General features: G+C 45.5%; 1 protein-coding gene across 7 annotated transcripts in view; it reads left to right on the top strand.

The window, feature by feature from the left end:
- FLNB (filamin B) overlaps positions 1-10,727 on the top strand; it is an 89,139-nt gene extending 78,412 nt beyond the window's left edge. For 4 of the 7 annotated variants that reach the window (XM_086846713.1, XM_086846712.1, XM_023935378.2 and 1 more), the window contains 8 exons: positions 559-825; positions 1,065-1,202; positions 1,293-1,408; positions 3,172-3,304; positions 4,299-4,475; positions 6,827-7,045; positions 7,998-8,201; positions 8,926-10,727. In XM_086846713.1, the coding sequence (XP_086702839.1) occupies positions 559-825; positions 1,065-1,202; positions 1,293-1,408; positions 3,172-3,304; positions 4,299-4,475; positions 6,827-7,045; positions 7,998-8,201; positions 8,926-9,113 (1,442 nt within the window). In that variant the 3' untranslated portion in view covers positions 9,114-10,727. The remainder of the gene's footprint in view (positions 1-558; positions 826-1,064; positions 1,203-1,292; positions 1,409-3,171; positions 3,305-4,298; positions 4,476-6,826; positions 7,046-7,997; positions 8,202-8,925) is intronic. The other 3 variants (XM_086846715.1, XM_086846716.1, XM_086846714.1) reach the window with 1 other exon arrangement.
- The last annotated feature ends 3,128 nt before the right edge of the window (positions 10,728-13,855 follow it).

Raw genomic sequence — 13,855 nt, 5'->3', positions numbered from 1 at the left:
AACATCCTTATCCCCAAAACCCACAACTTGCATGTGGGGTACTTAAAGCAGGGAAAATACAAACTTTAGTTTTGTAAAGGCATCTTTGTATTAACATAGCTTAGGGAAGAAACACTGGTAATTTGTCTCTTCAAACAGTTAATAATAAGCATAACCGTGATCAACACATGGAGAAATAAATACTGGTGAGGCCTTAATTTAATTTGTTCTGTGTACACTAGGTTGGAGAATGGGCTGTACAGCTCACTTCAGCTCTAGGGCTATAGGATCGTGTTGCCTGTTAAATGTTTGTACTGCTGTCTGGAAATTGTGAATCATGTAGGCCAGACTTAGCTGGCTGCACTTATCCAGATGGATAAGTGCACACTTCATCTGCCTCTGTAGCACCTGGGAAGCTGCAGCTGGCCAGTTTTTCTGCTCAGAAGCACACAGGTAGCTGAGCATGCAGTGGGCATCTGCATGTCTATTCTGTTATTTGTACTGGACTTGAGCTCACATCCTGCTTCCAAAACCCTTTGTCACTTTCTAATCTGTGTTTTTTTATTCTCTTCTTGCTAGAAATTGATTGTGCTGATATGACAGCTCAGGTAACCAGTCCCTCTGGGAGAAACTTCGATGCTGAAATTGTAGAGTGTGACAAAAACACCTACTGTGTCCGCTTTGTGCCACAAGAAATGGGGGTCCACACTGTGGATGTCAAATACAAAGGGCAGCCGGTGCCAGGCAGCCCCTTCCAGTTCACCGTGGGGCCACTGGGTGAGGGAGGAGCCCATAAAGTGAGAGCTGGAGGCCCAGGGCTGGAGCGTGGAGAGACAGGTGTTCCAGGTGAGTTCTCTGCTCCCAGTGGGCTCCAGAATCTGCTGTGTGCAGGTCTGCAGTGCAGTGTTTTGGCTAACAGGAGCCTCCTGGAGAAGCTGCTAAGCAGTATCTCCCAGGATGATGGGATGAGCAAGCTACCATTCTTCAAATATGCTCAAATGTGGAACTTCACAGTCTGTTAGGAGGAAGTTACGAACCAACAGCAGCAAACTAACTCTTGTGTGTGCTGTCATGTGCTTCAACAGCTGAGTTCAGCATATGGACACGGGAAGCTGGAGCTGGAGGACTGTCTATTGCTGTGGAAGGCCCAAGTAAAGCAGAAATCACCTTTGATGACCATAAAGATGGATCTTGTGGTGCATCATATATAGTTCAAGAGCCAGGTATGTACTGAGATCAAACAACATGGAAACAACACTGATTGTGACTTTCAAAGAAATTAAGGACACTCACTGCTTCTCTTCTCTTTTCAGGCAACTATGAGGTGTCCATAAAGTTCAATGATGAGCACATTCCTGAAAGCCCCTACCTGGTTCCCGTCATCGCCCCCTCCGATGATGCTCGCAGGCTCACTGTCACTAGTCTTCAGGTGAGACATAAGGAAACATCTCTACAGCTTACCACAGAGACTGATTTCGTCCTTGTTCTCCAAAACCAAAATGGTTGTCCTTTCTTCTTAGCAATAGCCTTCTCTTGGTTGGTGCTTGTTTTCAAGCTCAGTTTGCAGCCAGAGAGATTTTTGGCAGCTGATCCCTGGGTAACTCTGGCTAGCCAGAGTTCAAAGGCAGAAGGGCTCAGTTGAGTGTGTTACAAGTGGTAACACTTGGGAATTAGAAATAAGAGACTCCAGAAATAGCATTGAAGGAGCTAAGGCATGTTTCCTGTGCCATTGGATAGGGGAAGGACAAGGACAACAGAAACTGGAGGTGAGCCACCAGTGATCATGCTGATACCAAGTTCCTCATTTGCCATGTGCATGAGGAGCTGCATTTGCATGGGTGAGGTAGCACAGGGCTGCATGGCTGGGACATCACTGCAGCCTGGCCAGGCAGACAGAAGTGGCCCCACCATGAGGTCAGGGTGCAGATTTGCTCTGGCTGATGTCACAAAACCTCAGAGTCACAGCTCAGATGATTCATGAAAGGTAGTGAATCTCAGAGTGAATCACAGCTTTGTAGCTGGTCTGGGCCCATCTGGTAACTTCACCATATAATTTGTGTATATGTGTGGTTACAGGCATTAAAATACAACATTAGAGGCCTGACTGAAATCTCCAAAGTCAGAAGCTTGGATCTGAGACTGAGAATCTGTGTCTAAATATACTGTACCTCAGTCCTCCTTGAGTGGTGATTAGTACTCCAGTTAAGGCTTTTTTTGGTTATGTCCCAGCTACGATCCCCAGGGTTTTGCCTGGGCTGCAGGAATACTCCACCTCAGCTGTGTAAATGAACCATGACAGCCTGATCCGATAGTATCTCTTCTATCCAGGAGTTACAAGGACGTTAATTAGTCACTGTGGTATTGATGTTTGCCTTGTGTTTCATTTAAAGACTCTTTGACAGGAATACTCACTTCAATTAAGTCCTGGAGAGGCAGATAAAGCTGAGTATTCTGTAACGGAGTCCATTGTGCAGCATCAGCCTCCACTAAACCCACATCAGGGACTTGTTTATACATTGTACCTCAGTTCTACTCAGTTGCATTTATTTCCCTCTTCAGGATTTAGTTGAAAACAAAATGAGGTAAAGTATGTTCAGTGTGAGATATTACTGCTGGCCACTGTGGTTCAGATGTGGAGCTGCCTCACCTTCCACCAATGGCCTGACAGCAGCACAACATCTGGTTTCATGTTTTAAATTACTTTCTCATGTTTGAGACATCTTGTGGTGGCGTCCTAAATGCAGCCTCTTGTGGCAAATATAAATATGCATATTACTCTTTCAGACATTTGAATTATCAGAGGCTTTTCCCTGAATGAATCTGGAATGAATGAACGGGATAAAAATGGAGCTATAGCTTAAGCATCCTTTAGATCAAATGCCTGAATACTGAGGACTGACCTCAGTGATAACAGGTGACTGGTATTGTAAACCTGCCTCTCTTTGATGTGGTGCAATTGTCTGGCTTCCAAAAACAGTCTGTTACCATGGGAAAAGTAACCAACGTGGGTGACTCCTGAACAGCCACCCCCTAAGAGGGAGAGACCTGATTTGAGAGTTAATGGAGTCACAACCTTACCTTTCCTTAAAATCTAAAAAACCCTCATGCTGAAGTGGTTATTTTCCCTGCCGCAGATCTTGTGCTGTCTGAAATGAAAGTTTGAATTTGATAATCTGACTGTTGCATTCTCAGGAGTCTGGATTAAAAGTTAATCAGCCAGCATCCTTTGCTATAAGGCTGAACGGGGCAAAGGGCAAGATTGATGCTAAAGTCCACAGCCCCTCCGGAGCTGTCGAAGAGTGCCATGTGTCTGAGCTGGAGCCAGGTGAGCACAGCTTGATGATGATCAGAACAACTGCATGACCTCCAGAGCACTTGCTGCCACATAGGGAATTCAGTTCCTTTGGCTTACGAATAGCATGTCCCAGGGGTGAGCATGTAGCTTGGAAAATGACCTTTTGGTGACAAGAGCTGTTCAGTCAGAGTTATGCCCATGTTTTTCCATGAACTGACTGAGCCCAAACTTCTGTAAGATAGAAGTATTGAAGTCTTGGCTTGCCAGTGAAGGTACAGTGACATTAGTAATAAATTAAATATGATGTGGTTGTTGAATTTAGCCAGGGAAGAAGTTTATTCCTCAAAGCTGTGCTTCGATCTTTGACTAATAGTTTATTTTTAATTCACACTCCTTCACATGAAATGTCAAGGAAGTTGTGTAAGCAAACACTACAGAAAGCTGAACACCTGTTTCAGCAATGGGCTTTTCTTTTTCACTTGAAGTCTGTATGAGTTATGGTCTGTACTATGAACAGACAGCAGCTGTCCAGCTGGGGAAGATCAGTCCCGCCTCTGAGTTAACACGCAATCAAAAATGTGAAATATCAGCAAATTGCTAAATGACTTCATTAGATAAAGGTGTGGTGTCAGAGCAGCACTCAGCTCACTGGTAAGATTTGGCTTGCTCTGACCAGCTGCTTTTCTTCTACACACGGTTCCCTCAGCTGCTGACAGATTGGGCTGTGATTCAGTTTTCATGCTTAGTGCGAGGCAAATAACCCTCAGACTAGATGGCAGTTGAGATCAAGTCCTAGTGAACAAGGTGAAAACACAAACTGTAAAACCTGTGATAAATACAGCATTTTCCTGCTTAAATGCAAGTTTAGCAACTCGTGTCACTGAGTTCACTTAAACTGGGCCCAAAATATGTCAAAGGCGTTCAGAAGCTCAGATCACTAATTAGCCCTGCTTTGTGCTTAATAGGTGGTTTGTGGTTGGATTGTTGCCTCTGATTTGTCAGAAGAGCCCCTTCTCTGTTGCAGATAAATACGCCGTTCGGTTCATCCCCCACGAGAACGGCATCCACTCCATCGACGTGAAGTTCAACGGGAGCCATGTGGTGGGCAGCCCTTTCAAAGTGCGCGTGGGCGAGCCTGGCCAGGCAGGCAACCCTGCCCTCGTCACGGCCTATGGCTCCGGCCTGGAGAGCGGCACCACAGGTAACCCTGCTCCTACAGACCCGCTTGCACTTGGGCTTTGAGACATACAGAACCTATCTCTAGGCATACTTTTACATGACTTCACGTGCTAAGGCAGCTGAACTAACCCACATTCTCTGCTGACCTGAGTGCAGGCTAATTTTGCTTTCTAGCATGCTCCCCATGTCCTATAACCATCACTCACAAGTCTGCAGCATATACCGAGCCTTAACAAACTTAAAACTTCTGTAAATCAGCAACTGCAACACGCATTCACTGAGCTGCTGGTTAGCAGCTGGACTACAGTTCTGCTGGTTAGCTTAGCTCCACGTCGGTGGTCCCTCGAGCTCTGGAGATGCTTTGGCTCCCTTCCACACATGAAAATGACGTCTGAGTTAGCTGTCTAGAGGTGAAAGAATCTTGTTCAATTAGATGAGTATGGGGGTGTACCCTGTTACCTTCCCTTCGGTGCATGCACCTCCAAGAAGTTGCAAGTGAAATGCAGTAGGATATGTAAACCCTAGGGAGAAGGTGGGTTGTTCTGTTGGTAGTGTGCTATGCATGCTCCAGATGCAGCGTGAAGTTTTTTTATGGAAATCTGACACCTCGTTGTCTGCTGTGGCTGCCTCATCTGATAGTTCTCAACTGAAGAATGTAGGGTTTAGGGTTTGTTTTTTCATTTCTATGATTTGTGGCCTTAGTAAGTATGAAAACATTCCAGGATATGCACTTTGATTTATTTGTTTTTGCTCAGGCCACACACACAGGTAAATAGCAGAATAAAATGATTATTTTTGTCTCATTTTGTTCTGTAAGGGAATAGTTAGTTCATTTTGTCCTATCCACTGCTGTGTCCTGTGGATTCCATTTCATACCTTTTCTCTCCCTGTGAAAAAAAAAAAATACTGCAGTTATTCAGTCAAAGCTTCTGCTGTTCTGGAGGAACCAAGCAGTTGTTTTTGGAAACATGCAGATACACTCTATAAAATAAAGATGTAGCTTGAGCTCCTTTAGTAGGTGGAAACAAAAGCACTCATTAATACCAGCCAGTGATGCATCAGGGACAGGGGAATATTCCTTCATCTATAAAGGTGCTTGGGGTTGTTTTTAATCTAAATAGACTGTTTCATTTTAGTAAAGCTTCTCTGTGCCCCGTTGTTGAATCCTGGCCGCTGCCAAAAGCACAGTGCCCTGGGAGCTGCTGAGCAGCGTTTCAGAACAATGACCCAGTGTAGGGGTTTCAGTGGCTGAGCACCTGAACCGTCCCCCTGGGAGGGCTGAGCGTCTGCAGCCTCCAACAATGCGAGCCTTCATCTGGGGCACAGGAAAAAGCAGTGCCTCTGGAGCAAGAACTCTTAGTGAGAAGCTGTAAAACTTGCTGGCTTGGAGAATTAACATCTCTCCAGCTGAGCAGGGTATTGCGGGCTGATGCCTGACCTCCCTGGCCAGCGGGATGGGCTGCTGGAGCACTGGAAGATGGCACAGTCCTCTGTGGAAGCTGGGCTCTTCCAGCATTGCGACACAGCAACCTCTTTTGTGGGGAGGCTAGAAACTTCCCCCGAGTTTGTTCCCACGTCTTCATGCTTCCATCGCAGCAGCAGTAAACTTTCCCATGGCCATCCCGCTTTTGAATGAGCACAAGCACTTTATTCCTCCTCAACAGTGTCTCATGCAACAGCCCAAAGATCATAAATATTTGAGGCCAAAGTCTGACAGTACATTATTTGGGGACTGAAAGCCTTACTTAATTTTTTCTTGAGTTGCTGGCATTGTGTCATTGGCTTAGTATTAGCAGCAATAATTCAGCTGTGTTAACCAGATGCTGTAATTAAACAAGCTTTTGTTTCCACAAACTGCTTGGAGTGCTGTTGCAGAGCAGTTCAAACACCCATCTCCTCCAGGCCATCTCCTGCCTCTTGTCTCTCCTGCTTTCTTGTGGGCTCTTCACTGCTGGTTTGCAGTCCAGGCAGCGAGACAGCTCTGAGCTCTCCCAAACTTAGCCATGCTGGAGCTGTATGGGTGTGGACTCTGATGCCCAGCAGAAAAGCTCTTGTTTTCTCTCTAAGCCAGTTTTTTTATACCAAATTAGTTCCATTTGAGTCCTGAAGGGCTCTCATGACCCCTTCTCCCACACAGTAGTCACCCTAACCGGAGGAGTGAGCAGGATGAAGCTGGGGAGGCTGCCAGGGGTGCAGAGCTCCATTTGGGGCTGGCCAATGCAAGGCTGCTGGGGTGGATGTGGTGTCCCTTCCCTGCCTGCAGCCCTGGGCAGACTGATCTTGCGCCGAATTACCCCTGATTTAATGCCTGAGGCTGCGTGTGTAACATCGGGTGTGAGGAAGAGTGTGTCTCACTGTGCTACGTCTTTCTAGGACTGCAGTCGGAGTTTTTCATTAACACGACCAAGGCTGGTCCAGGTACCCTCTCTGTTACAATTGAAGGGCCATCAAAGGTGAAAATGGACTGCCAGGAAACTCCAGAAGGTTACAAAGTCATGTACACACCCATGGCTCCAGGAAACTATTTAATTGGAGTTAAATATGGTGGACCTAACCACATAGTGGGCAGCCCTTTCAAGGCAAAGGTTACAGGTAAAAAGCTAACTAGTATTTACTCTGTACCTGAAGCAGGTCATGTCATTCAGCAAAAACATCCTCCTGAGACAATGTGGTGTTCTGGTCTAGATGCCCCAAAACCATGATAATCAAAACATTTCTCCCCATCACCTCCAAAGCCTTGCTGAGGGGTCTCAGGCGCAGCTACAAAAGCACTAGTCATGGAGCTTGGCAGCTTGACTCAGTGATGGGCCATAAAACAGCTTTATGGGGTAATGTCAAGTCCTGATCTAGTGCTAGGGTCTTGCATGGGTTGCAGGGAAATATGACTTATTTACCCATTTCCCCCCCACCCACAAAGCCTGAAACCTGATCACGTGTTGCATGTGTTGCCTCTGTTGGTCTCATTTTGGTGCAGGTATCACCTAGCCAAAGGTCAGTAATGTCTGAGAGGCTCCTAGGTGAAGTAAGGAATGCTAGTTTAGGAAGCTTGTTCTTTCTCCAGCACTGTGTTTAAGCACAGGCTGAAGCTCACCTCTACTGCTGCCCCTCAGCTTGTGAACCCTCTTGTGGTGCCCCTAGCGTGGTGATGTTCTCGGGAGAGGGTGGCAGGGACTGCGCTCCCCAAGGCTGGGACATGCTCTGCTTTCAAAATGGATTATTGCAAAATTGCACCTGCTTTTCTGCCAACTCAAGTCATTTTTGGCATTCGGTGATTGGAGCACAATTAACTCTTCTTAAGCAACCCGCTTTGCTTAATGAATCCTGAAGTTCCTGTGGTCCTTTAGCCACTTGAGGGCTCTGGGATGGGATTGTTGCCAGCAGTGCTGGAAGATGTCAGCTTAAAAACCCAAGTAGGAAATTGCTCCTCTCCAAGAATGCATTTTGGATGCAGAATGCATGCTAGTCATTAGGAAGGTTTCAAAACCTCCTTGTGGATGCCTTTCAGATGGGGAAAATCTGAATGTCAAACATTTTCTGTTTCCAGGGCAGCGACTTGTTAGTCCAGGCAGTGCCAACGAAACCTCTTCCATCCTGGTAGAGTCGGTGACAAGGTCATCGACTGAAACTTGCTATAGTGCCATTCCCAAATCCACCTCGGATGCCAGCAAAGTGGTTTCCCGGGGAGCAGGACTCTCAAAGGCTTTTGTGGGTCAGAAAAGCTCCTTCTCTGTGGACTGCAGCAAAGCAGGTATGGATACAGGAACCGGGTGGATGTTCAGGATCGGTGGTTTAGCTGGGTATTTTTTTCCCTAAACCAACTTGCAGAGTTAAAATTCAGAGCTTGAGGTAATGATCTGGTAGTAAAGAAAAATACTAATTACTATACTGTGCTCACCAAGTCAATCCTAATACAAAGGCCATAAAGATGCTAGTTCCTCTCCAAATGGCTTTGTCTGGGCCAGGTGCACCTGAAAGAACCACAGGGTTATGGCATGAGAACAAACAGGTTGCTGAACTTAAGCAGCCCTTGTGGTGCATTGTAGCATGTAATGCACAGTGTTCCTGTAACCTTTTGATGCTCATCATCATCATCATCATCTGGGAGCTCTATGGTGGTTGGATTACAGGCCAGCTGTGTCCACTGGCCCCTGCTATTAACTCCTGGTGAGGTACTTGTAAAGCAATACCAACTTGTTTTCACAAGCAGCATTGATGGCTCCTGTGCTCTACTTAGATAATGGTAACCTGTCAGGTCTGGCAAACAGCGCAGATATAAACCCTTGCCTCTATGAGGTCGAAAGCTTTTCAATATAAAATTCCTTCTTATACCAAATTAATCTGAGCTATGGCTCAGCTACCACTCTGTGAATTAAAGTAACAGAACCCATGTGTTACAGAGAGAATGTGTTATGGTACAACCACGCTGCCTTGTTTAAGCTCAGGGATGTTAACAGTTGTTTGTTTTGCTGTAGGTTCCAACATGCTGTTAGTTGGCGTCCACGGACCTACAATACCTTGCGAAGAGGTGTCCATCAAGCATTTGGGCAGCCATCAGTACAATGTCACCTACGTTGTGAAGGAAAGGGGGGACTATGTCCTGGCAGTGAAGTGGGGTGACGAGCACATTCCTGGCAGTCCCTTCCACGTCACTGTTCCATAAAGGCGCCGTCAGGGCTCTGCATTGGCAGTTCAGATGTAGGGTTGTACTGGGTGCAGTCGTGTTGCAAAATGCAGTTTCTAGATACACACGGCTCACATTGCAATAGTCAGACATAAACTCTGTAACGGTTTTTACAAGCATTTCACTTCTATCCTACTTACCAACCTAATGTCAATTTATTTAATATCTCCTCAAATCGTACCTTTGTAGTACTGTCCGGGTCACTGTTAATGTTTGGAGAATCATGTGGATGACTAGACACTAATTTCCCTTGCGGATGTTACAGACTTTAGATGTTAATTGAAAACTGGAATTTGTCTTTGTAATTGGGTATCTTAACTACTGATTTTATTTGACTGGAGACTTTACATTTTAGTTATGGAATATGACTTGGGCTGTCCCCAGTTCAAATTCTTTTCTGTAAAGAAATGAGGTAAAACTGGTACTATAATAGGTGCCTTTGTATACTTGATCAATTTTAATGCTTAACATTATAAAAAGCTATTATAAGTAGCTTTACCACTCAAATTTAAAATGTTTCTGAAAATGCTTTGCTAATGGTTTACATTTAGAAAAAGTTTTATCTTTTATAGCAAACCAAAAGCAGACTGAAAATTACTTCCTGTAAGCTTTCAGCCTCTCTATGTTAACGCTTTGTAACTCTAGAGACAGATAGCTTTTTGGCCATGATGCTAGTAATGCGGATTTTAACAAGCTTGGGATGCTGGTGATGTTTCTGTAACTTTACAGGTAACCCACTCCCCCCAAACTCTTTGATTTAAGAACAACCCCTGGGTTGGGTTAATAAAGCCCCTGAATTTGCCCAGCCAGGCATGGCTGTCACCTGGGTGACCCAGAGTTGCTGCAGTCCAGAGCACCGCGGTGTGTTGAGAGGATGACCAGTGGTTTCCCTGGAGGCTGCAGGCCAGGCCAGTGGCTGAGATGGGGCAAAGAAGCCATCCTGGGAATGGGACCCAGATCTGCAGTGGGACACAGGGAGGGTCTGTGAAGTTACCAGTAATAGCAATACCAATAATAGCAATATCAATGAACAAACCCCTCTTTGGTGCAAGGTGTTTTATTGTATCTCAGTCCAAGGATGATATGCCTGAAGCAAACTCATGTCTCCTGAAATCCCCTTTGTACAGCAACAGGCGTTGCTGCTGAGGATTAGGGAGTGGAAACTTCTTTGTAACTTGTCTGTTTGTCCCAGATTACTCCATACTACTTCCCAGGTGCATATCTGAATTGCTGTCAGCTGCTGGGGCTTTAGTAAACTCTCCTGATGAGCTCAAACTCTGCAATTTGGAGAAAGTAGGATTTGTTGAAAACCTGTTGATGTGTCAGTGTCCCTTGGGAGAAGTTCATGCTTACGGTTCTGTAATTATGTGTGGATGTACTACTCTCCAGCACAGTTACTGGGAAAAAAAAGGAAGGTTGGGGTTTTTTTTTTTACTGTGCTTTTTTTGTGCCTTAATGGGAAATGCTCACTACATTGTAAACTAGAAAGTAAAAATAAAATAAACTGGAATAAAATGCAGGATTGTAAAATTGTATCTTATAACTTATTAAATAGAAATGTTTGCTTCATTAAAATATGCATGTTAAAAACAACATCGGATTCTTTTCATATGTAGTCAGTAAAGTTCAAACTGAAGCTACACCACACAGCATCTTCAGGCAGACCAAATAGCCCATGAGTTGTGCAGGTAGCCATGAAAATTTGGCTGAACCTCAACACTGTTATTTTTTTCCTGTGAAACCTTTATTTTTCTTTAAAACAAAATGGCAGAAGTTGAAGCCACGTGCAGGGTGCAGTGGGCACAGCGTGGATGGAGCATTACCTGGCTGTGCTGCTTTGCCCCTGTGCAGACCCCAGGCACGGGGGCAGCGCTGTGGCCCCAGAGCTGCCATCTGGGCTGTGATCCTGGAGCACTCCCCTGCTCCCACCGGGATCCCTGGGGTTGTTTGCAGAAGGTGTCTCCCTGCACCTGGGGCCAGCACCTCCAGGCACAGCCATGGAAACCAGCAGATGTTTTCCCAAACACTCTCCTGCTGAAAGCCCCAGTGAAACCTGAGATGCAGTGGCTGCCAAGGACTTTCCTGCCCCAGCCTTATCAGATTATTTCCTTTTTATAGTTAACTGTGTTTTATTAGCCTTGTGGTAGGTACATCAGCGTTAGCCTCCTATGCAATGTTTTTAAACAAAACAAAGCTGGATACAGCTGTTGGTGTGAGTGAACCTTGAGAGCATCTCACCTGTGTCACTCCTGTGTCCCTGTGCACCCTGTCTGGCTGCCTCTTGCCTGGTGCCCCTTGTGGTTTAATGGCACTGGCTGAAATTAGCAGGAGTTGTCTGTGAAGTTGATGGAGCCTGGTTGCTGCTGTGGCTGGAGTTAGCTCTGGTAAAAACTGAGCTCTGCTTCAAGTGACCAGCTCTGCCTGGCCTGCACACTGACAGCTGTGGAGTGGCCACAAAAATGACCTTGCTAAGGATAGAAGCATCCAGGGGTGGTGATGAGAAGAGCTTGGCAGGATTGATTTTGGGGGCAACAACATTCAGGTACTTCCAGCAGCTCTGCCAGCTGAGGACCGACTGTGTTGGGCACAGATCAGTGCCTTGAGGGACATGCTGCTCTGCTTCTGGCATCTTGACAAAGGTTTCTAAGTGCAGTGGCTACTTTAGCAGGCGGCTGTGGGGCTTGGGGTGTCGTGTACGGGTTACTGGTGTCCCAGTGCCTCCTGCTGGGCAGGCTTGCAATAGTTCAAGATGCACTTTGAATCTTCAGTATAGAAAGAGGACTGGCATCAGTTTTTTGCCTTTAGGTGTGGAAGTGCTTTTCTACCAGTTTGGATGAACTTAAGTTCCTTTTCTTTGCTCATAGTCTCTCTCCTTGGTGGTGGTGGTTCCCATGGGCACATCTGGGGGGGATTTTGGTGGGTGGTGGAAGGTAAGCCCCTGCAGCACAGCAGTTACCATGGGATGGTAACTCCAGAGCATTCCAGCCCCCTGCCTGGTATTGGTGGGGTGCATTTGTACATCTCAATGGGCAAAGAGAAGGGGCCTTTGAACATGGTGTTCTGGAGCTCCTCTCAACTCATACACTCAGCCTGTCCTTATCCTGCAGCCCAAGTCTGCCCTGTAGCTGTCCCTGACAGCAGGCTGTGCTTGTTCCTGTTATACCTTGGGATCTCACTTGTTGCCCACTGGCCTTCTCCTTTGGTTTGGGGAGCTGTTGGAGTTCCCTCTTCTGACCCCTCTGGCTGTCCATGGCCTTGGCTCTGTTTCTGATGGCCATCTCTGCAGCCAGCATGGCAAATACCTCATGTACTGGGGTGTTGCTCAAAACTGAGAATTGCATTTCACCTTGTGCACCTGTGAGTATCTCTAATAAATTAAATATATGCATTTAAATTATTTTAGTTACTTTAACTGTTTTAAATATTTAGCAGTATTTAAATTATTAAAAATATACTATTTATTTTAATAATTCAAATTATTTAATCTTTACATAATTAACCTTTACTGTAGATGTTTATATAATTAATCCTTGAATCATGTTGTGGTCAGGGGAGATGGGGAGATGACACAACATCAGCTTCTTGCAGCAGAGAGATGTTAATGGCATGCACAGCTCTTATAGAGGCCGTATACACTGACATTCACATCAGGAATTGGCTCTCTGTAGACAAAGCCCTCCTTTCAGGCTCACAGACCAGCGCATTCTCCATCATATATATATATATATGTGGGCGGGATGTATATATGTAAAGGTGTTCCAGTATACTTAATATTTTTTTTTTTGTCCATGTTGCTGCAGGGGTCAGTCTTCAGGCCTGGGCCTTACAGAGCAATTTGTGTGTCCAAGCTGGATCTCCCTTCACCTCCAAAAAGCCCTGACCTGCTCTGGCTCAGTCTGGGTGCTGAGGGTGTTGCTCTGCAGGGCTCTGGGTTTGGTCAGATTATGCAAACCCTGTAATTACCTTTCTCTCTAATTGTCTGTTGAAAGTGAGACTGGGAACTCTACGAGAAAAAAAAGCAAAAAAAGCAGAAACTGCCTTTTTCCTTTACTCACTTGTAGCTTCTGCATTTATTTGTTTTAAACTTACTTGATCATTTTTTCTAATTATTTTTTTTACTCCACATTGAAATATACTTGCAGTGCAGACAGTGCACCTTTTTCACCTGAAAAAAAACATAACAAACTGTGTATAAATCACATGGAAAAGCCTATCCAAGGTGGTTACAGGCATCACTTGACAGAAATAGGGATGGAGTTGCATGAGACTTAATTCAGGGAATGGCACAATGCTTTTTTAGAGTGTTTTTTATTTGTTTGAGGAAAGGCTTTTTCCAAACCATTTGTCACTATGGCAGCTGGCTGTGCCATGCTCTCCCATAAGCCAAATGAAACTGGTTGCCCAGTTTGTCCTCTACCAGGTCAGGGACAGGTCTGGCACCCAAGGAATGGGGCCTTGCAAAGCTGCTGGCAGCGTCTCCAGTTGTTTATCTGTGCTTTGTGCCAGCTGGTTTAGAGAATCTACTTTTTCTAATATTTTTTTCCTTATTTATTATGTCTCCTGTCCACATGCAGAGTAGCAGAAAGGAGTGTTTGGAATTTTGCTGCTGACAGCAGCGGTGCAGGACATGCACCGGAGCACCCAGCCTTGCTGGGACTAAACCCACTGAGTACCTGAACATTTCAGCATCAAACTCCTCTAAACAAATGTTTATTTTTAAA

Source organism: Cyanistes caeruleus, chromosome 11 (genome assembly GCF_971803275.1).
Source record: "Cyanistes caeruleus chromosome 11, bCyaCae1.hap1.1, whole genome shotgun sequence".
Taxonomy (NCBI): Eukaryota; Metazoa; Chordata; class Aves; order Passeriformes; family Paridae; genus Cyanistes; species Cyanistes caeruleus.
This window is presented reverse-complemented; position numbering and strand designations above follow the sequence as displayed.